The sequence below is a fragment of the Hyla sarda genome, chromosome 7 (genome assembly GCF_029499605.1).
Source record: "Hyla sarda isolate aHylSar1 chromosome 7, aHylSar1.hap1, whole genome shotgun sequence".
Taxonomy (NCBI): domain Eukaryota; kingdom Metazoa; phylum Chordata; class Amphibia; order Anura; family Hylidae; genus Hyla; species Hyla sarda.
In genome coordinates this window covers 158,480,223-158,503,779 of record NC_079195.1, presented here as the reverse complement: position 1 = coordinate 158,503,779, position 23,557 = coordinate 158,480,223, and the positions used below count along the sequence as shown (strand labels likewise).

The following is a 23,557-nucleotide window of genomic DNA, read 5'->3' as shown; positions in this document are numbered from 1 at the left end:
TTTTTAGAAGGTGATGAGGGGAAAAAAATAGCAAAAACTGAAAAACCCTGCGTCATAAAGGGGTTATCTATTGGTGAGGGGCTTATTCCCTTTTTAAGAAACCATTATTAAATTTTTTTTAAAGTGGTACACCGGTGGTAAAAAAAAAAAAAAAAAGTTACACCGATTTTGTAAATTACTTCTATTTAAAAATCTTAATCCTTCCAGTACTTATTAGCTACTGTATACAACAGAGTAAGTTCTTTTATTTTTACATTTATTTTCTGTCTGACCACAGTGCTCTCTGCTGACACCTCTGTGAAACTGAGTGAAACGTTCGGTCCGGTCCGCTCATTTTTGCGCCGTATGCGCTTTTACGACCGGACCTCAAGCCGTGGTTGACCACAGTTTTAGGTCCGGTTGTAAAAGCGCATACGGCGCAAAAATGAGCCGACCGGACCGAACGTTTCACTCCGGCCGGCTCATTGAAATGAAAGACATACGGGAGAGCATACGAAGGCATACGGGAGCGCAAGGTTTTAGCTCCCCCTGCCGTATGCGCTCCCGTATGGGAGAAAACGTAGTGTGAACCCACCCTTATTTGCAATCCATTTTATAGTCTGCCAGAAGGCAGACAATACAGATATATCCCAGAAAGGCATGCAGGAGGTAAGGAGACCTATGGTCGCTAATTTGACAGGCTGTGGGTGTTCCGATGAGTCCCCCGATGCCCCATAGATACATTAGATTCTGTGATCAGTAATAATAACGACATCTGAAGGGTTAATAGTGGACGTCAGCGTCATGAGGTCACGACTGCTTAAAAACAGCAGGCGGTTTGTTTTCATAATGATCAGAACAAACCGCCTGCTGTTTTTATCCTCCTCCTAATGAGGAGATGTGGTGATCACAGAACACTAAATGAAAAATCAATGTGCATATGTTTAATGTAAATTGTTTGAAGAGATGCTGTTTTTGCAGATAAACTAGTAGCTTTAATTGGTGTCATTTTTAGGCACCTACAAATTTATATAGCAATTTATGCAATTTTATTTTTAGAGAGGTTAGGTGGTAGATTAAAATTATTTAATTAAAAGTATTTACTTTTTAACTAGTGATATACACTGCACTAATACTGTGGTGCATTGTCTTATGCCTGCCAGCAGGTAAGGCTTCTATCTAATTTTCAACGCCTTTTGGTAAAAATATTTTCAATGATTTACTTATAACACACATATACAAGATTAGATACAAAGAAACTTTTTTTTTAACAAGCCTTAAAAAGAACATATAGCAACATCTATAAGTAGTACCAGAAGGGATGACAAAAGTGTAGCCTTGCTTTAATTCAACTCGCTGGCAGTCTGTTACTCTATCCCCTAGGAAGATGTCCCCTTGTTTCCCAGAAAGTAGCCAATTCTCGTACATTTCCAAATTCTGGTCTGTTGGTGGTATCAACCAGAAGACCTGCAGGAAGAAACCACAGAGGCATTCACATGCTATCATTTTGCAATTTATATTTACTCATAGTTCTGAAAGACCTAATTCTACCTTTAAGCTAAAACTGGATCAGCATCTATAGAAGGTATGCTGTTGATCCAATTTTCAGAAAACTACAATTACTAGGCACTGCACAGAAATCAGTGAAAGAAAAGTTAATTTAGTATAGGATCTTTGTTAAGAGATATCCATTACAACAGTGCTTAACTGATAAAAGAATTACACAGCCAAAGGTATAGCTAACCAGATGTGAAGTGTACCTGTTAGCAAAAACTTTTTATATAATGTAGATAATACTATTATATGTATATATGTATATTTTTGGGTGAAAAAATGCTGCCCTGCAGCTATTGCCTGAGTGTCTCTATGAGGAGTCCAAATACCGGAAGTGAGGGCAGGACAAGCAGAGCTCTGTGCAGGCTCCTGGCTTGTCAATCATCCTGATGTGTGAACCAGAAGCATGTCACAGAGCCTCACTGAAGAGAGCCCTGCTTGTCCACTCACACTTCCTGTATTTGGACTCCTCATAGAGACACACACAGACAATAGCTATATTCTGTGCATGCGGATAATTTATACAACTTACAGAAGCAGTAAAGTTTTACAAAAAAATTATAAATCAGAAACAAAAGCATAACATTTGTATAAAAATTAAGTGGTGCATTTTTTTTTAATTCTACAGGATAAAAAATTTTGTGTCAGAAAACTGCAGATCTCCCACACTGTCAATTAAGTAAAATTCCATAATAAATCTGTAGTGTTGTAGAATTTCACTGTAACTACACCAAATTAAATTCTTCCCACAGTGTATCCCTCATACAGTTCCATGTGAGGATCTATATCATGTGCAAAGGTTTTTCACCATCTAGTGCTGCTATGTTCTTTAACCCCTTAACCCCTTAAGGACTGAGCCCTTTTTCACCTTAAGGACTGAGCCCTCTTTTGCAATTCTGACCACCGTCACTTCATGCATTAATTTATGCACAGAATATAAAAATTGTCCTCCATACTGCCGGCAGAAAAAAATAAAGATGTACGTACCTTCCTTCGCTCCCCTGTGGCCTCTGGTAACCGGCTCCGATCTCCGCCGCGATCCTCTTCCTGGTTGCCGGTGGTCGGCGAGTCATACTGTGCTCAGCCAATCACCGGCCTCAGTGAAGTCCCGACTCGGCCGGCGATAGGCTGAGCAGCAGTGTGAGAACGCTTCAAGACACAAAATTCTTCACTACATCGGCACCTGCTGCCGGGGCTGAAAACGTCACACTGCCGCTCAGCCTATCGCCAGCCAAGCCGAGACTTCGCTGCGGCCGGTGATTGGCTGAGTGCAGTATGACTCTCCGACTACAGCAACCAGGAGGATGATCGCGGCGGAGACCAGAGCCGGTTACCGGGGGCCCCGAGGGAGCAAAGGAGGGTCCGTACATCTTTATTTTTTTACTGGCGGTGTGAGGTGAGATTACCGAACCCATGCAAAAATCGAACTGCTCCTCCCCTTCGCTCTCCGAAGTTTTCCGAAGCTAGAGCCAGGAGGAGCGAAGGCAGAGCTCGAGATCGCACATCTGTGGAATATAATTAAGCGATGCCCCTTAGGTTTGGAAATCTCACCTCACCCCCCCCCCCCCCCCCCACTCTACATTACACAAGAAGACACAGCAGGGGGAGAGCGAGGATGTACACATCTCGGTAAACCGCTCCTCCCCTCCCCCTGCTCTGTCTCCACATGACCTAATCCACCATGGGGAGGTTGCAAGTTTGCACAGGGAAAACACAGAGCAGGGGGTGGAGAGAGAAGAAGTATGTGCACAGCTCCTCACCTCCCGCTACTCTGTCTTGGGAGAACATAAGTTTGCACGGTCAAAATAAGCCACAGCAGGGATGAGAGGACATACATGCACAGCTCCTCACCTCCCTAATGACTGCTGTGTGTGAAGGAGGACATACTGCACTGCACAGGGGTAAGGGGGGGGGGGGACGACATAGTGCACTGCACGGGGATAAGGGGGGGCGGGACGACATACTGCACGGGCTGGAGATAAGAGGGGGGCTCATACTGCACTGCACGGGCTGGGGATAAGGGGTGGGGACATATTGTACTGCACAGGCTGGCGATAAGGGGGGGGGACATATTGTACTGCACAGGCTGGCGATAAGGGGGGGAGACATACTGCACGGGCTGGGGATGGGGGGGTACATACTGCACTGCACGGAATGGGGATAAGGGGGGGACATACTGCACAAGGTGGGGATAAGGGGGGGGGACCATACTGCTCTGCACGGGCTGGGGATAAGGGGGGGGACATACTGCACTGCACGGGCTGGGGATAAGGGGGGGACATACTGCACGAGCTGGGGATAGGGGGGACATACTGCACTGCACGGGCTGGGAATAAGGGGGGGGACTTACTACACTGCACAGGCTGGGGATAAGGGGGGGACATACTGCACTGCATAGGCTGGGGATAAGGGGGGGGACATACTGCACTGTACGGGGGGGGATAAGGGGGGGACATACTGCACGGGCTGGGGATAAGGGGGGGACATACTGCACGGGCTGGGGATAAGGGGGGGTAACAATGCACGGGCTGGGGATAAGGGGGGACATACTGCACTGCACGGGCTGGGGATAAAGGGGGGGACATACTGCACAGGCTGGGGATAAGGGGGGGGACATACTGCACTGCACGCGCTGGGGATAAGGGCGGGGATGATTTCTGTGTGTGAAGGGGACAGATTACATGGGCTGGGGATGTATAGACTGCAGGGGAATAAATATACTGGGGATGATTTCCATGTGTGAGCGGGGGACTCCTGAATGACACATGCTGGGAGTTGTAGTCCCTGTTATGTGTGTATGTTAGTGGTTCCCAACCAGGGAATGCTGGGAGTTGTAGTCCATGTTGTGTGTGTGTATGCTGGGAGTTGTAGTCCCTGTTATGTGTGTGTTTGTGTGTGTGTGTATGCTAGTAGTTCCCAACCGGGGAATACTGGGAGTTATAGTCCCTGTTATGTGTATGCTAGTGGTTCCCAACCAGGGAATGCTGGAAGTTGTAGTTTTGCAACACTTGGAGGCACCCTGGTTGGGAAACACTGGTGTATGCCCTATAGAGGTGTGGTGAACTACAACACCCAGGAGACTACAGAGGCAGCCTGCTGGTGTTATACCACAGAATGAAGACTCCTGCATGACACATGCTGGGAGTTGTGGTCCCTTTTGTGTGTGTATGCCGGTGTATCCCAACCAGGGCAGAGTTATATTAGTGTGCTGTGTATAATGCAGGTTTCCTCGGGTAGCAAGGGGGAGGACGAATTGCACCGGCTGGTTTCTGCTATTTCATGGGGTGTTCATTTACCCCATAAATGCATGGGGTTTGTACAGGACATGAACATCACTGTATGAACCCTGTGCATTTCTATGTCAGCGTTCATACAGGGACGTAGAAATGCACGGGGTTCATACAGGGAAGGAGAGATGCACGGGGTGCATACAGGGAATCAAAGATGCACGGGATTCATGCAGGGAAGCAGAGATGCACGGGGTTTGTGCAGGGAAGCAGAGATGCACGGGATTCATACAGGGAAGCAGACATGCACGGGGTTCATACAGGGAAGCAGAGATGCACGGGGTCCATACAGGGAAGCAGAGATGCACAGGATTCATACAGGGAAGCAGAGATGCACGGGGTTCATACAGGGAAGCAGAGATGCACAGGGTTCATACAGGGAAGCAGAGATGCACAGGGTTCATACAGGGAAGCAGAGATGCCTGGGGTTCATACAGGGAAGCAGAGATGCACGGGGTTCATACAGGGACATAGAAATGCACAGGGTTTGTACAGTGGTCTTCATGTCAGCGTTCATTGCACAGCAGCTTCGAGAGAAAATCATGTCAGGAGGGACGTACATGAACAAAAACATACAGGAGAAATAACACAGTAGCCTGTACATCTTCATCCAGGAGAAATCGAGGAGGAGAAAACTGATTTTGGCGGCGACCGCAACATTAAAACTCCACTTGCAAAATTCTGCGAGTGGATTTTGATTAAATCATTAACCCGTCTACGCCCTCAGCGCTTCTGTTCATCACTGGTAACCGGGCGATGAACGGAACGGGATGCGTGCAGTATGTCCCCGCCCCTTATACCCAGCCCATGCAGTATGTCCCCGCCCCTTATCCCCAGCCCATGCAGTGCAGTATACCCCCCCTTATCCCCACCTCGTGCAGTATGTCCCCGCCCCTTATCCCCAGCCATGCAGTGCAGTATGTCCCCCCTTATCCCCAGCCCGTGCAGTATGCCCTCCCCTTATTCCCAGCCCATGCAGTGCAATATGTCCCCCCATATCCCCAGCATGTGCAGTGCAATATGTCCCCCCCCCCCTTATCCCCAGCACATGCAGTGCAGTGCAGTATGTCCTCCTTCACACACAGCATTTATTAGGGAGGTGAGGAGCTGTGCATGTATGTCCATTCTCCCCTGCTGTGGCTTATTTCGACTGTGCAAACTTATGTCCTCCCAAGACAGAGCAGGGGGAGGTGAGGAGCTGTGCACATATGTCTTCTATCTCCGCCCCCTGCTCTGTGTTTTCCCCGTGCAAACTTGCAACCTCCTGTGGTAGATTAGGTCCTGTGGAGACAGAGCAGGGGGAGGGGAGGAGCTGTTTACCGAGTGTGTACATCCTCGCTCTCCCCCTGCTGTGTCTTCTTGTGTAATGTAGAGCGGGGGGTTAGGTGAGATTTCCGAACCTAAGGGGCGTGGCTTAATTATCTCCTGCAGACATGCGATCTCGGGCTCTGCCTTCGCTCCTCCTGGCTCTAGCTTTGGAAAACTTCAAAGAGTGAAGGGGAGGAGTGGTTCGATTTTTACATGGGTTCGGTAATCTCACCTCACACAGTATGGGGGGACAATTTTTATATTCTGGAGTTCTCCTTTAATAACTCTGGGATGCTTTTACATTTTATTCTGATTCCGAGATGGTTTTTTCGTGACATATTCTACTTTAACATCGCGGTAAATTTTCGTTGTTACCTTGGTGAAAAATCCCAAAGTTTCATGAAAAATTTTTAAATTAAGCATTTTTTCAACTTTGAAACTCTCTGCTTGTAAGGAAAATTGATCTTCCAAATGAATTATATATTGATTCACATATACAATGTATCTACTTTATGTAGGACCATTAAGTTGACATGTTTTTACTTTTGGAAGACAGAGGGCTTCAAAGTTTAGCAGTAATTTTCCAATTTTTCACGAAAATTTCAAAATCTGAATTTTTCAGGGACCAGTTCAGTTTTGAAGTGGATTTCAATTTAGATTTCTTTCTGTGAGAAATACCCCATAAATTACCCCATTATAGAAACTGCACCCCTCAAAGTATTCAAAATGACATTCAGAAAGTTTGTTAACCCTTTCAGTGTTTCACAGGAATAGCAGCAAAGTGAAGGAGAAAATTTTAAATCTTCATTTTTTACACTCGCATGTTCTTGTATAGCCATTTTTTGAATTTTTACAATGGGTAAAAATCCCACTCGAAAATTTGTAAACCCATTTCTCTCGAGTTAGGAAATACCTCAAATGTGGAAGCAAAATGCTCCCTGGGTGCACTAGAGGGCTCAGAAGGGAAGGAGAGACAATGGGATTTTGGAGAGTGAATTTTACTGAAATGGTTTTTGGGGGGCATGTCGCATTTAGGAAGCCCCTAGGGTGACAGAACAGCAAAAAAAACAAAAAAAACATGGCATACTATTTTGGAAACTACACCCCTCAAGGAACGTAAAAAGGGGGTACAGTGAGCCTTAACACCCCCACAGGTGTCTGACGACTTTTCATTAAATTCGGATGTGTAAATGAAATAATTTTTTTGAAATATTTTTATATATTTTTTTACTAAAATGCATTTTTTTCTCCCATAATGTCACATTTTTTACAAGGGGTAATAGGAGAAAATGCCCCCGTAAATTTGTAACCCCATTTCTTTGGAGTATGGAAATACCCCATGTGTGGACGTCAAGTGCTCTTCTGGTGCACTACAATGCTCAGAAGAGAAGGAGACACATTTGACTTTTGGAAAGCAAAGTCTGCACGTTGACCAATGGTAATCAGGAAGGGGACTCCACCGTAGAATGTAAAGCGATACTGGAGGAACCTGGGAGAGCAGCTAGAGGTAAGTAGAGGTTTATTGTTTTAATGTTGGCAGCCTGTTAAGGATTTCAAAAAACAATTTTAAAAAATTGTGAAGTAGGAGATATATATACACACACACACACACAGTGGTCCCTCAACATACGATGGTAATCCGTTCCAAATGGACCATCGTTTGTTGAAACCATCGTATGTTGAGGGATCGGTGAAATGTAAAGTATAGGACAGTGGTCTACAACCTGCAGACCTCCAGATGTTGCAAAACAACAACACCCAGCATGCCCGGACAGCCAACGGCTGTCCGGGCATGCTGGGTGTTGTAGTTTTGCAACATCTGGAGGTCCGCAGGTTGAAGACCACTGGCATTGGAGGCTATAATCACATGTCCCCGCCGCTCTGGAACGTCACCGCTGCCCTGGATGTCGCCACGTCCCCAGGGTGCCCCCGCCGCTCCGGTAAGGCCTCTGCTTCCCCAGCATCCTCGCTCTCCGTCACCGCCATCACGTCGCTACACACACCGCTCCTATTGAATGACAGGATGGCGTGGGCAGCGACGTGAGGACGACGATGGAGAGCAACGACGATGCAGGGGATCACGAAGAGGACGCGCCGGAGCCCCGAGGACAGTAAGTGATCGTCAGCGGACCACACGGGGCACCGTAAACGGCTATCCGGTGGCAGCTGAAGCAGTCTGCGCTGCCGGACAGCAGTTTATGCGATGGCCCCGACATACACATGCATTGTATGTTGATGCTGCCTTCAACATGCGCTGGCCTCTGAGAGGCCATCGTATGTTGAAATGATCGTACATACAGGGTGGGCCATTTATATGGATACACCATAATAAAATGGGAATGGTTGGTGATATTAACTTCCTGTTTGTATGTGAGGGGGGGAAACTTTTCAAGATTGGTGGTGACCATGGCGGCCATTTTGAATCCAACTTTTGTTTTTTCAATAGGAAGAGGGTCATGTGACACATCAAACTTATTGGGAATTTCACAAGAAAAACAATGATGTGCTTGGTTTTAACATAACTATATTATTTCATGATTTATTTACAAGTTTCTCTTTGTTTACAGCCATTGACATGTCGTCGAGGTTAACACGTGAGGACCGGATAGAAATTGTGTTAATGTCTGGTGAACGCAGTAATCGGATCATTGCAGCAGATTTCAATGCAAGACACCCTATGAGACCACCCATCTCCCATGCTACAGTTAGCAAACTGCTTGCTAAGTTTCGCGAAACTGGTTCAGTGGTGGATGTGCCAAAATGTGGACTCATGAAATGTGTCACTAATGAAGAAACATCAGTGGCTGTCCTAGCTTCATTCAGCAAAAGCCCACAGCGTAGCACTCGCTGCATGTCACTGGAGAGTGGCATTAGTCAAACATCCCTTCGGCAGATATTAGCTATTCACAAATGGCACCCTTACAAACTCCATCTACTGCAGCATATCATCGAGGATGACCCAGATCGGCGCACTGAATTTGCAGAATGGGCAAAACTAAAATTGGAACAGGACCCTCAGTTTACGCAGAAGATTTTGTTCAGTGATGAGGCAAACTTTTATGTGAATGGTCAAGTTAACAAACAAAACCACCGCTATTGGTCTGACACTAAACCACATTGGATAGATCCCTCCAAGACTGTTGGAACACAAAAATTGATGGTATGGTGTGGTATATGGGGTACAAAGATAGTGGGGCCATTCTTCATCAATGGAAACCTCAAGGCCACTGGATATGCGAAATTGCTACATGATGATGTGTTTCCCTCTTTATGCACTGAAGCTGGCACGTTCCCTAAGTTTTTCCAGCAAGATGGTGAACCACCAGATTATGGGTGTAAGGTCCGAGCATTCCTAGATGAACAGTTTCCTGGAAAGTGGATAGGTCGTCGTGGGCCAGTTGAATGGCCCCCAAGGTCTCCCGATCTGACCCCCTTAGACTTTTATCTTTGTGGTCATCTGAAGGCAATTGTCTATGCTGTGAAGACACCAGATGTGCAGCACCTCAAACTACGGATACCGGAAGCCTGTGCTAGCATTTCTCCTGCGGGGTTGCTGTCCGTGTGTGAAGAGTGGGAGAAGAGGGTTGCATAGGCAATCCAACACAATGGGCAGCACATTGAACACATTTTATAAATGGTCAGAAACTTGTAAATAACTCATGAAAGAATAAAGTTACGTTAAAACCAAGCACATCATTGTTTTTCTTGTGAAATTCCCAATAAGTTTGATGTGTCATATGACCCTCTTCCTATTGAAAAAACAAAAGTTGGACTCAAAATGGCTGACTTTAAAATGGCCACCATGGTCACCACCCATATTGAAAAGTTTCCCCCCTCACATATACTAATGTGCCACAAACAGGAAGTTAATATCACCAAGCATTACCATTTTATTAAGGTGTATCCATATAAATTGCCCACCCTGTGTATGTGTATATTATATATATATATATATATATATATATATATATATATATATATATATATATATATATATATATATACACCACTGACCATTGCCAGTAAGAGCCGTCCTGGATTGGCTTCAATTATCGGCTCTTACTTCACCAAGGCCAGAAGCCTTAGTGACACATACCGACCATCAACCACAATGCCCTTCATCTTCTCACAATATAAATATATATATATATATATATATATTTATTTATTTATATTGTGAGAAGATGAAGGGCATTGTGGTTGATGGTCGGTATGTGTCACTAAGGCTTCTGGCCTTGGTGAAGTAAGAGCCGATAATTGAAGCCAATCCAGGACGGCTCTTACTGGCAATGGTCATGTGTTGGGTGGGGGCCATTCCCCACAATCCAGGCCGCCTTTTGTTGGCCTTAAAGGCAGGCTGCTCCACCAGCTGAGGGAGATTTTTGCACGTTGCAGCTCACACTGCCAGAGAGCTGAGTTTTGAGATCTTCCTTGTGGAGTGTGGAAGCTGGTGAGCAGAGTTCCTGGAGACTTGGAAAATGACTTGCTTGATGCCGCATGGCATGGACTCAGGTGTGAACAAACCCCTAAGGAAAGCAGGTGGACTTTTGTTACTTTTTCTTTGATCTGCATCTAAGACTGTTTGCCAAGTGTGAATAAAACACTGCACTTTGATTTGAAAAGTCCTGTTTCCGTACCTCTATACTGCAACCGCACCTGTCTGCAAGAGTGAGTCATCACAATATATAACAGTATATATAAACATATGTATGTTTTAGCCTAACTCCAAAATGGCTGGAGACATTTCAATGAAACTTCGTACACATCTTTAAATGTCAATTAAAAATGTATTAAAGTTAAATTACCCATAACCCACCCCTATTTGCAAGGGTGTTTTTTTTTATTTGTCTTTCAGAAATTTTAGGTTATGTTTACACTTGCATCAGAGCTCCATCACAGAATCCGTTGCCATAGCTCCGTCAAAGACTCTGTTCAAGCCAGAAAAAAACTGAGCTACAATGTACAATGGGTGCCACTGACTCTGAAGGAGGTTTCTGATGTTTTGCAAGATTTAAAGGGGAACTCCACCCACAGACATGCTATCCTTTGGATAGGGAACAAAATGTCTGATCACTGGGGGTCCGGCCTCTGCGGCATTGCAGACATGGAAGCCTGGCCGGCCCGGAGATCACGGGGGTCTCAGCGGCTGGACCCTCCTGCGATCAGAAATGTTATCCCTTATCAACTGGATAGGGGATAAAATGTCTAGGGGAGGAGTACCCCTTTAAGTTGAGAAAAATAAATGATATGCAGTTTTTGTTTCATTACTATTGATTCACAAAACGGAGCTTCAATGCTGATGTAAACAAGGCCTCACCAATATTTCCAAGTATGTTAAAATAAAGACAAAATACTGCCTCTTAGATAGATAGGTTCAGCTCTCTAACACATAGTAAAGACACAAGGAAACTGAAATAAGTACCTTGCCTCCTCGCAGGATGTGGTACCATACAGATGTACCACCAAAGTCTACATGGAAATCAGTGTAACAGCCTTTTACACTCATAAGACAGTACCTATAACAGACAGAGAACATGTTACAAATGTATCACAAATATATTTTACATGCAGTTTATCTGGAATTAAAAGCAGACAGCAGGTTATAAGGCATCCTAGATTATTGGCCTGGTACAGGAAATACCAGCAAGAGTAGACTCCTCCAGAAATAAACAGGGGCCAAAAGAGAATACACTACCTTTAATTTTACCTCTGTGATGTCCTTACTTACTACTTTCTAAAGATCCCAGATAATTTTTTTGACTATTCAAGAAGTTTTGAATGACTGGTTGGCAGATTAAGGACATCACAATAATCTGCCGCTTTATGTACAAAGAAATTGGGCCTGATTTATCACAATTTGTGAAAGGAAAACTGGAGAAATTTTGCCCATAACAACCAATCACAGTTCACCTTTACTATCTTAATGAGCTGTAGAAAAGTGACAGCTGAGCTGTGACTGGTTGTTGTGAGCAAAATCTGAGGTGTGACTGGTTGTTGTGAGAAAATCTGAGCTGTGACTGGTTGATGTGAGCAAAATCACCCACATTTTGATAAATCGGAGCCATTATATTTAATGAATTAAACACAGGTATAGTCATGGGGGAGATTTATCAAAACCTATCCAGAGGAAAAGTTGCTGAGTTGCCCATTGCAACCTATCAGATCGCTTCTTTCATTTTTCAGAGGCCTTTTAAAAAAAGAAAGAAGCAATCTGATTTGTTGCTATGGGCAACTGGTCAACTTTTCCTCTGGACAGGTTTTGATACACTTCCCCGATTGTCTTTATCCAAAACCAACATAAAAGGACCCCACCTTAAGGACCAAGTCCATTTTCACCTTAACCCCTTAAGGACTCAGCCAATTTTCACTGTAGGACCCGGCCATTTTTTGCACATCTGACCACTTTCACTTTAAGCATTAATAACTCTGGGATGCTTTTACCTTTCATTCTGATTCCGAGATTGTTTTTTCGTGACATATTCTACTATATGATAGTGGTAACATTTTGTCGATGCTTGCATCATTTCTTGGTGAAAAATTCCAAAATTTTATGAAAAAATTGAAAATTTAGCATTTTTTTTTACTTTGAAGCTCTCTGCGTGTAAGGAAAATAGACATTCCAAATAAACTATATATTGATTCACATACACAATATGTCTACTTTATGTTTGCATCATAAAGTTGACATGTTTTTACTTTTGGAAGACACCAGAGGGCTTCAAAGTTCAGCAGCAATTTTCCAATTTTTCACAAAATTTTCAAAATCGAAATTTTTCAGGGACCAGTTCTGTTATAAAAACTGCACCCCTCAAAGTATTCAAAATGACATTCATAAGGTTTGTTAACCCTTTAGTTGTTTCACAGGAATAGCAGCAAATTGAAGGAGAAAATTCAAAATCTTCATTTTTTACACTCGCATGTTCTTGTAGACCAAGTTATTGAATTTTTACAAGGGGTAAAAGGAGAGAAATCTTCCTAAAATGTGTAACCCACTCGAGTATTCAGACGACCGGCCTTCTTTGAACACTCTAATTTTTTTTAAAGTAAACGCTTCGGGCCCCCGGGACACTCAGTCAAGAGCATCGGGGGGGGCGCCGAGAGGCAGGGGCTGGGACAGGCGGTAGCTAGCCTCGCGGCGGACCGCCAGCTCGATCCCAAGATCCAACTACAAGCTTTTTAACTGCAGCAACTTTAATATACGCTATTGGAGCTGGAATTACCGCGGCTGCTGGCACCAGACTTGCCCTCCAATAGATCCTCGTTAAAGGATTTAAAGTGTACTCATTCCAATTACAGGGCCTCGAAAGAGTCCTGTATTGCTATTTTTCGTCACTACCTCCCCGAGTCGGGAGTGGGTAATTTGCGCGCCTGCTGCCTTCCTTGGATGTGGTAGCCGTTTATCAGGCTCCCTCTCCGGAATCGAACCCTGATTCCCCGTTACCCGTGGTCACCATGGTAGGCGCAGAAAGTACCATCGAAAGTTGATAGGGCAGACATCCGAATGCGTCGTCGCCGTCACGGGGACGTGCTATCGGCCTGAGGTTATCTAGAGTCGCCAAGGCGGCCGGAGAGAGCAGGCGGGGGGAGGAGGGCTTTTGAGGGCCGACCCCTGCGCCTGGGCCCCCGGATTGGTTTTGGTCTGATAAATGCACGCGTCCCGGGTGGTCAGCGCTCGTCGGCATGTATTAGCTCTAGAATTACCACAGTTATCCAAGGAAACGGGTTGGAGCGATCAAAGGAACCATAACTGATTTAATCTCGAGTAAGAAAATACCTCATATGTGTATGTCAAGTGTTCGGCGGGCGCAGTAGAGGCCTCAGAAGGGAAGGGGCGACAGTGGGATTTTGGAGAGTGAGTTTTTCTGAAATGGTTTTTGGGGGGGCATGTCCCATTTAGGAAGCCCCTATGGTGCCAGAACAGCAAAAAAAAAAAAAAAACACATGGCATACTATTTTGGAAACTACACCCCTCAAGGCACGTAACAAGGGGTCCAGTGAGCCTTAACCACCCCACAGGTGTTTGACGATTTTTCATTAAAGTTGGATGTGTAAATGTTTTTTTTATTCACTAAAATGCTAGTTTTCCCTCAAAAAAATTTTTTTTGCAAGGGATAAAAGGACAAAATGCCCCCCAAAATGTGTAACCCCATCTCTTCTGAGTATGGAAATACCCCATGTTAGGACGTAAAATGCTTTGCGGGTGAACTACAATGCTAAGAAGAAAAGGAGTCACATTTGGCTTTTGAAAAGCAAATTTTGTTAATGGTTTTTTGGGGGCATGTCCCATTTAGGAAGCCACTATGGTGCCAGGAAAGCAAAAAAAAAAAAAAAAACACATGGCATACTATTTTGGAAACTACACCCCTCAAGGTACGTAAAAAGGGGTCCAGTGAGCCTTAACACCCCACAGGTGTTTGACGCCTTTTCGTTAAAGTTGGATGTGTAAATGTAAATTGTGTAGATGTGTAAATGTAAAGGTGTAAAAAAAAAATTTCCACTAAAATGCTAGTTTTCCCTCAAATTATTTTTTTTTACAAGGGGTAATAGGACAAAATGCCCCCCAAAATTTGTAACCCCATCTCTTCTGAGTATGGAAATACCCCATGTGTGGACGTCAAGTGCACTGCGGGCACACTACAAAGAAGAGAAGGAGCGCCATTGAGCATTTGGGGAAAAAATAATTTTGGAATGGAAGTCAGGGGCCATGTGCATTTACAAAGCCCCCGGTGAGGCTAGAACAGTGGACCCCTCCTCATGTGATCGCATGTTGGAAACTACACCCCTCACAGAATTTAATAAGGGGTGCAGTGAGTATTTACACCCCACTGGCGTTTGACAGATCTTTGGAACAGTGGCTGTGCAAATGAAAAATTACATTTTTCATTTTCACGGACCACTGTTCTAAAAATCTGTCAGACCCTGTGGGGCGTAAATGCTCACTGCCCCCCATATTACATTACATGAGGGGTGTAGTTTCCAAAATAAGGGCACATGTGGGTATTTATTTTTTTGCGTTTATGTCAGAACCGCTGTAAAATCAGCCACCCCTGTGCAAATCACCAATTTAGGCCTCAAATGTACATGGTGCGCTCTCACTCCTGAGCCTTGTTGTGCGCCCGCCGAGCATTTTACGCCCACATATGGGGTATTTCCGTACTCAGGAGAAATTGCGTTACAAATTTTGGGGGTCTTTTTTTCCTTTTACCGCTTGTGAAAATAAAAAGTAGGGGGCAACACCAGCATGTTAGTGTAATTTTTTTTTTTTTTTTTTTTTTTTTACACTAACAAGCTGGTGTAGCCCCCAACTTTTCCTTTTCATAAGGGGTAAAAGAAGAAAAAATCCCCCAAAATTTGTAATGCAATTACTCCCGAGTACGGAAGTACCCCATATGTGGCCCTAAACTGTTTCCTTGAAATACGACAGGGCTCCGAAGTGAGAGAGTGGCATGCACATTTGAGGTCTAAATTAGGGATTGCATAGGGGTGGACATAGGGGTATTCTACGCCACTGATTCCCAAACAGAGTGCCTCCAGCTGTTGCTAAATTCCCAGCATACCTGGACACTCAATGGCTGTACGGAAATGCTGGGAGTTGTTGTTTTGCAACAGCTGGAGGCTCCATTTTGGAAACACTGCCATACAAAAAGTTTTTAATTTTTATTGGGGGGGGGGGGGACGACGACGACAGTGTATGGGGGTGTATAAGTTGTGTTTTACTCTTTATTATGTGTTAGTGTAGTGTAGTGTTTTTATGGTACATTCGCACTGGTGTGTTACGGCGAGTTTCCCGCTAGGAGTTTGTGCTGCGGTGAAAAATTTGCCGCAGCCCAAACTTGAAGCAGGAAACTTACTGTAAACCTGCCCGTGTGAATGTACCCTGTACATTCACCAGCTGCTTCAAAACTACAACTCCCAGCATGTACTGACAGACCGTGCATGCTGGGAGTTGTACTTTTGCAACAGCTGGAGGCACACTGGTTGGAAAACCTTCAGTTAGGTTCTGTTACCTAACTCAGTATTTTCCAACCAGTGTGCCTCCAGCTGTTGCAAAAACTATAACTCCCAGCATGTACTGATCGCCGAAGGGCATGCTGGGATATGTAGTTATGCAATAGCTGGAGGTAAGCAACTCCCAGCATGCCGAGACAGCTGTTTCCGGCACACCTGATCTGAAGAAGAGGGGAGTCACCCTCGAAACTCATAATCTGTATGTTAATTATTTTTTAAAAAATTTTCATGTATACAATATTCCAAGGTATACATTGCATCATTTTATGCACCACCTGATGACCTAAATGAGGCTCTTTTCCATTTCCCTTTTGATGACTACGCCAGGACTTATGTGCCTGTGACCTCCGGGTTGCAGCCCCCCTGGACATCAGTGAGTACCACTATATGGGGTGATATGCGCTACTTCTATTTACATCTGGTGAGCAGCCACCTATAAGTGCCATGGGTTTCCCCACATTTACACTTGCTGTTTGTGTTTAAGGGTAATACACGAGGCGCCGTTCCCCGGTCTTTTTTTCTTTTCTTTTATTTGAGACAGCTGTTTGTCTGTGCATGCTGGGATTTGCAGTTTTGCAACATCTGGAGGGCTACAGTTTTAGAGAACACTACAAAGTGATCTCCAAACTGTGGTCCTCCAGCTGTCTCAAAACTACAAATCCCAGCATGCTCAGACAGCAAACAGCTGTTTGGGCATGCTAGGAGTTGTAGTTTTGCAAGATCTGGAGGGATACAGTTAGAAACCACTGTATAGTGGTCTCTAACTGTAACCCTCCAGATCGATCTTCGTCACCCGCTGCCTCCGACGCCCGCCCGGATCGGTAAGTGGATCTTCGGCGCCGGTCTCCTTCCGTTCCTCATTCTGCCCCGCCTATTGTGGGTGGGCAGGACGGGGAAAGCGAAAGTTAACCCCCAGCCCCCGATCTGCTATTGGTGGTCGCGTCTAGACCACCAATAGCAGGGATAGGAGGGGTGGCACCCCTGCCACCTCACTCCTATGCCTTCAGGGGGATCGTGGGTGTCTTAGACAACCGCGATCCCCTTTATATCCCGGGTCACTGGGTCACCATAGACCCGTTATGACCCGGAATCGCGCAAAGTGTTAATTCACTTGCGATTTGCCGCGATTGCCGACACGGGCGTTTGCACAGGATGCCTGCTGGCGGGGACCGGAATTCTCCATGACTTTTTTTTTTTTTTTTGATCAACTGGTGCCAGAAAGTTAAACAGATTTGTAAATTACTTCTATTAAAAAATCTTCCAGTACTTATTAGCTGCTGAATACTACAGAGGAAATTCTTTCATTTTTGGAACAAAGAGCTCTCTGCTGACATCATGACCACAGTGCTCTCTGCTGACATCTCTCGCCATTTTAAGAACTGTCCAGAGTAGGAAAAAATCCCCATAGCAAACATATGCTGCTCTGGACAGTTCCTAAAATGGACAGAGATGTCAGCAGAGAGTTCTGTGTTCCAAAAAGAAAATAATTTCCTCTGTAGTATTCAGCAGCTAATAAGTACAGGAAGAATTAAAGGGATATTCCAGGCAAAAACTTTTTTTTTTATATATCAACTGGCTCCGGAAATTTAAACAGATTTGTAAATTACTTCTATTAAAAAATCTTAATCCTTCCAATAGTTATTAGCTTCTGAAGTTGAGTTGCTGTTTTCTGTCTAACTGCTTTCTGATGACTCACGTTCCTGGAGCTGTCCAGTTCCTACGGGGATATTCTCCCATCATGCAAGGGATATTCTCCCATCATGCACAGCTCCCGTGACGTGACATCATCATTGAGCAGTTAGACAGAAAACTTCAGAAGCTAATAACTATTGGAAGGATTAAGATTTTTTAATAGAAGTAATTTACAAATCTGTAAAAAAAAAGTTTTTGCCTGGAATACCCCTTTAAGATTTTTTAATGGAAGTAATTTACAAATCTGTTAATAACATTCTGGCACCAGTTGATTTAAAAAAGAAAAAAGTTTTCCACCGGAGTACCCCTTTAAGGACCAGAGCATTTTTTGCACATCTGACAACTGTCCCTTTAAGCATTAATAACTCTGGGATGCTTTTACTTATGAATTTGATTCCGAGATAGTTTTTTCGTGACATATTCTACTTTATCATAGTGGTAAATTTTTGTCGATACTTGCATAATTTCTTGGTGAAAAATTCAAAAATGTCATGAAAAATTAGAAAATTTAGCATTTTTCTAACTTTGAAGCTCTCTGCTTGTAAGGAAAATAGACTTTCCAAATAAATTGTATATTGATTCACATATACAATAATCTACTTTATGTTTGCATCATAAAATTGCCATGTTTTTACTTTTGGAAAACATCACAAAATTTTCAAAATCCCAATTTTTCAGGGACCAGTTCAGGTTTGAACTGAATTTGAAGGGCCTTCATATTAGAAATACCCCATAAATGACCCTGTTGGAGCCAACATTGGCCACACTAATATAATTTTTATGTGTTCTTATTATGGACTCAAATATAATGGAATGCAGTGGAATTTCATGGATGGAATGGGTGTAGGGTGTCGGCAGGACTGGCTCCAAGAATGGTGGTTGAGGCAAACAGCTGATTAGACAATCATTTGCTTTTATCCTGTTCAAAGCCATATGATAAGCCTAGGAGCCTCCAGGGAAGCGGCGGACATCAACAGGTGCTGGACACTCTCGTGGGGTAGAATACACTTTAATCACCCACCATGCAACGCGTTTCACAGATTATCTGCTTCATCAGGCAGATATCTGCCTGATGAAGCAGATAATCTGTGAAACGTGTAGCATGATGGGTGATTAAAGTGTATTCTACCCCACGAGTGTGTCCAGCGCCTGTTGATGTCCGCCGCTTCCCTGGAGGCTCCTTGGCTTTTTGTCTATCTGTTCTGAGGTGGACCGGCTGCCGGCATACTTTTACACAAGCCTTTTTCCATTGTTACACTTGGCGAGTGTAACATCCTGGGTGAGCATTGTATTTACCTCTGTTCACCCTTGTATTTTTAAGTGGTAATGCGCTAGGTTGCGCCCTCTCTATTCCTTTGATATGATAAGCCTGGCACCTGAGTGATAAGAATGGAGGTGAGCTACAGTTCCTGTTACCTCCAATAATATAAGCCATAAAACCAGCCCCTGCGGTGTTGGATACAATGGACTGCAAATCATCCTGTCAGCCCACAACATGCGGTTCTCGAGGAAACTTGGATGGACATCTGTGGACATCTGTCAACACAACATGGGACAACAAAGAGAATCCCCCACTCAAGGAGATATCAAAGGACAAGGACTGATTGCAATGCAAATAAACTGTAACTGTTCTGATTGGCCATGGAGATGTCTTGGGATGGGCAATGTATGGGTTCTGTGTGTGAATGCTATATATGTGTTACATATAGGATGATGAGATAGAGAGAGCACTTCCTACCCCCTTCCTGTCACTTTCCCCTCTTCCTTGCACCCCTACCCCTTAATTAGTTAGGATCCCCCTTTATATTTATATGTATATGTGTAGCTTGTAATAAACCCCTATAAAGATCCAGTTATCTTCAATCAATTAGTAAGGCACCTCAAAACAAAGCAGTTTCTACAGACCCCAATATTGAAACTGCACCCCTCAAAGTATTCAACATGACATTCAGAAAGTTTGTTAACCCTTTAGGTGTTTCACAGGAATAGCAGCAAAGTGAAGGAGATACTTCAAAATCTTCATTTTTTACAGTCGCATGTTTTTGCAGACTCAGTTTTTGAAACAAGGGGTAGTAAGAGAAAAAGCCTCCCAAAATTTGTAACCTAATTTCTCTTGAGTAAGGAAATACCTCATATGTGGATGTAAAGTGCTCTGTGGGTGCACAAGAGGGCTCAGAAGGGAAGGAGTGACAATAGGATTTTAGAGTGTGAATTTTGTTCAAATTGTTTTGGGGGGGCATCATGCATTTAGGAAGCCCCTATGGTGCCTTAACAGCAAAAAAAAAAAAAAGCAAAAAAAAAAACATGGCATACTACAGGGTGGGCCATTCATATGGATACACCTTGATAAAATGGGAATGGTTGGTGATATTAACTTCCTGTTTCTGGCACATTAGTATATGTGAGGGGGTAAACTTTTCAAGATGGGTGGTGATCATGGTGGCCATTTTGAAGTCGGCCATTTTGAATCCAACTTTTGTTTTCAATAGGAAGAGGGTCATGTGACACAGCAACGTTATTGTGAATTTCACAAGAAAAACAATGGTATGCTTGGTTTTAACGTAACTTTATTCTTTCATGAGTTATTTACAAGTTTCTGACCACTTATAAAATGTGTTCAATGTGCTGCCCATTGTGTTGGATTGTCAATGCAACCCTCTTCTCCCACTCTTCACACACTGACAGCAACACCGCAGGAGAAATGCTAGCACAGGCTTCCGGTATCCGTAGTTTGAGGTGCTGCAGAATGGGCAAAACAAAAATTTGGAACAGGATCCTCAGTTTACGCAGAAGATTTTGTTCAGTGATGAGGCAAACTTTTATGTGAATGGTGAAGTTAACAAACAAAACCACCGCTATTGGTCTGACACTAACCCACATTGGATAGATCCCTTCAAGACTGTTGGAACACAAAAATTGATGGTATGGTGTGGTATATGGGGTACAAAGATAGTGGGGCCATTCTTCATCAATGGAAACCTCAAGGCCACTGGATATGCAAAATTGCTACATGATGTGTTTCCCTCTTTATACACTGAAGCTGGCACGTTCCCTGAGTTTTCCCAGCAAGATGGTGCACCACCACATTATAGGTGTACGGTCTGAGCATTCCCAGATGAACCGTTTCCTGAAAAGTGGTGGGCCAGTTGAATGGCCCCCAAGGTCTCCCGATCTGACCCTCTTAAGACTTTTATCTTTGGGGTCAACTGAAGGCAATTGTCTATGCTGTGAAGATACGAGATGTGCAGCACCTGAAACTACGGCTACTGGAAGCCTGTGCTAGCATTTCTCCTGCGGTGTTGCTATCAGTGTGTGAAGAGTGGGAGAAGAGGGTTGCATTGACAATCCAACACAATTGAACACATTTTATAAATGGTCAGAAACTTGTAAATAACTCATGAAAGAATAAAGTTACGTTAAAACCAAGCACATCATTGTTTTTCTTGTGAAATTCCCAATAAGTTTGATGTGTCACATGACCCTCTTCCTACTGAAAAAACATAAGTTGGATTCAAAAAGGTCGACTTCAAAATGGCCACCATGGTCACCACCCATCTTGAAAAGTTTTCCCCCCTCACATATACTAATGTGCCACAAACAAGGAGTAACCATATAAATGGGCCACCCTGTATTTTGGAAACTACACCCCTCAAGGCACGTAATAAGTGGTCCAGTGAGCCTTAACACCCTACAGGACTTTTTGCTGAAGACGGATGTGTAAATGAAACATTTTTTTTTTCACTAAAGTGCATTCTTTCCCCCCAAATTTACCATTTTTACGAAAGGTAATGGGAGAAAATGCCTCCCAAAATTTGTAACCCCATTTCTTCGGAATATGGAAATACCCCATGTTAGGACGTAAAATGCTCTGTGAACGAACTACAATGCTCATAAGAGAAGGAGTCATATTTGGCTTTTGGAAAGAACATTTTACCGAAATGGTTTTTGGGGGGGCATGTCACATTTAGGAAGCCCCTAAATGCCAGAACAGCAAAAAAAAAAAAAAAAAAAAAAAAAAACACATGGCATACTATTTTGGAAACTACACCCCTCAAAGAACGTAACAGGGGTACAGTGAGCCTTAACACCCCACAGGTTAAAGACGGATGTGTAAATGAAAAAAAATATATTATCTTCACTAAAATGCCGTTTTTTTTCTAAAATTTTACATTTTTACCAGGGGTAATAGAAGAAATGGGGTTACATATTTTGGGGGGCATTTTCTCCTGAGTATGCAAATATCCCATCAAGTGCTCTGCTGGCACACTACAATGCTCAGAAGAGAAGGAATGTCATTGAGCTTTTGCAGAGAGAAATTGTTTGGAATGGAAGTTGGGGGCCATGTGCGTTTACAAAGCCCCCCGTGGTGCCAGAACAGTGGACCCCCTCCCCCACATGTGACCCCATTTTGGAAACTACACCCTTCACAGAATTTAATAAGGAGTGCAGTGAGCATTTACACACCACTGGCATTTGACAGATCTTTGGAACAGTGGGCTGTGCAAATGGGCATCCACATATGGGATATGTTCTTGCCCAGAAGAAATGGGGTTACAATTTTATTTTATTTTTTCTGGGGGGGATTTTTTCCCCCCAATTTTCCCTTGCGAAAATGAAACATTTAGGGTAACACCAGCATTTTAGTTAAAAAAAAAATAAAAAATAAAATTTTCCCATCCAACTTTAACGAAAATTTGTCAAACCCCTGTGGGGTGTTAAGGCTCACTATACACTTTGTTACGTTCCGTGAGGGGTGTAGTTCCCAAAATGGGGTCACACGAGGGTATATTTTTTTGCGTTGTCAGAACCACTGTAAAATCAGCCACCCCTGTGCAAATCACCAATTTAGGCCTCAAATGTACATAGTGCGCTCTCACTCCTGAGCCTTGTGGGTACGCAGAGCATTTTACGTCCACATATGGGGTATTTCCGTACTCAGGAGAAATTGCGTTACAAATTCTGGGGGTCTTTTTTTCCTTTTACCTCTTGTGAAAATAAACAGTATGGGGCAACACCAGCATGTTAGCATAAATAACTGGTGTAGACCCACACTTCCTTTTCATAAGGGGTAAAAGGAGAAAAAGCCCCCCAAAATGTTTAACACAATTTCTCCCGGGTACGGAAATACCCCATATGTGGCCAGTGATTTCCAAACAGGGTGCCTCCAGCTGTTGCTAAACTCCCAGCATGCCTGGACAGTCAGTGGCTGTCCAGAAATGCTGGGAGTGGTTTTGCAACAGCTGGAGGCTCCTTTTTGGAAACACTGCCGTACAATAAGTTTTTCATTTTTATTTGGGGGGGGAGGAGGTCAGTGTAAGGTGATCTATATGTAGTGTTTTACCCTTCATTTTGTGTTAGTGTAGAGTTTTTAGAGTACATTTGCACGGGCTGGGGTTTACGGCGAGTTTCCCACAAGGAGTTTGCGCTGCGGTGGAAAATTTGCCAGAGCTCAAACTTGAAGCAGGAAACTCACTGTAAATCTGCCCGTGTGAATGTACCCTGTACTTTAACTTTTTATTTATTTTTTTTACACTTTTTAATGTCCCCATTGGGGGCTATCTATAGAAATCATTTGATTGCTAATACTGTTCAGTGCTATGCATAGCCAAAGCACTGATCAGTGTTATCGGTGATAGAAAGAAGACCCCAGGAGATGGACGGAGGCAGGTGAGGGGACCTCTGTCAGCCATTTTAGTTGATCGGATTCCTGCAACAGTGCCGTGGGCGAT

The 23,557-nt window shown here is 43.8% G+C and overlaps 1 protein-coding gene across 7 annotated transcripts in view; it reads right to left on the bottom strand.

The window, feature by feature from the left end:
* The window catches only part of KDM2A (lysine demethylase 2A), a 703,602-nt gene that overhangs the window by 356,046 nt on the left and 323,999 nt on the right, over window positions 1–23,557 (bottom strand). For all 7 annotated transcript variants that reach the window (XM_056531111.1, XM_056531112.1, XM_056531113.1 and 4 more), the window contains 2 exons: window positions 11,551–11,644; window positions 1,293–1,446 (listed from right to left, as the gene is read on the bottom strand). In XM_056531111.1, the coding sequence (XP_056387086.1) occupies window positions 1,293–1,446; window positions 11,551–11,644 (248 nt within the window). The remainder of the gene's footprint in view (window positions 1–1,292; window positions 1,447–11,550; window positions 11,645–23,557) is intronic.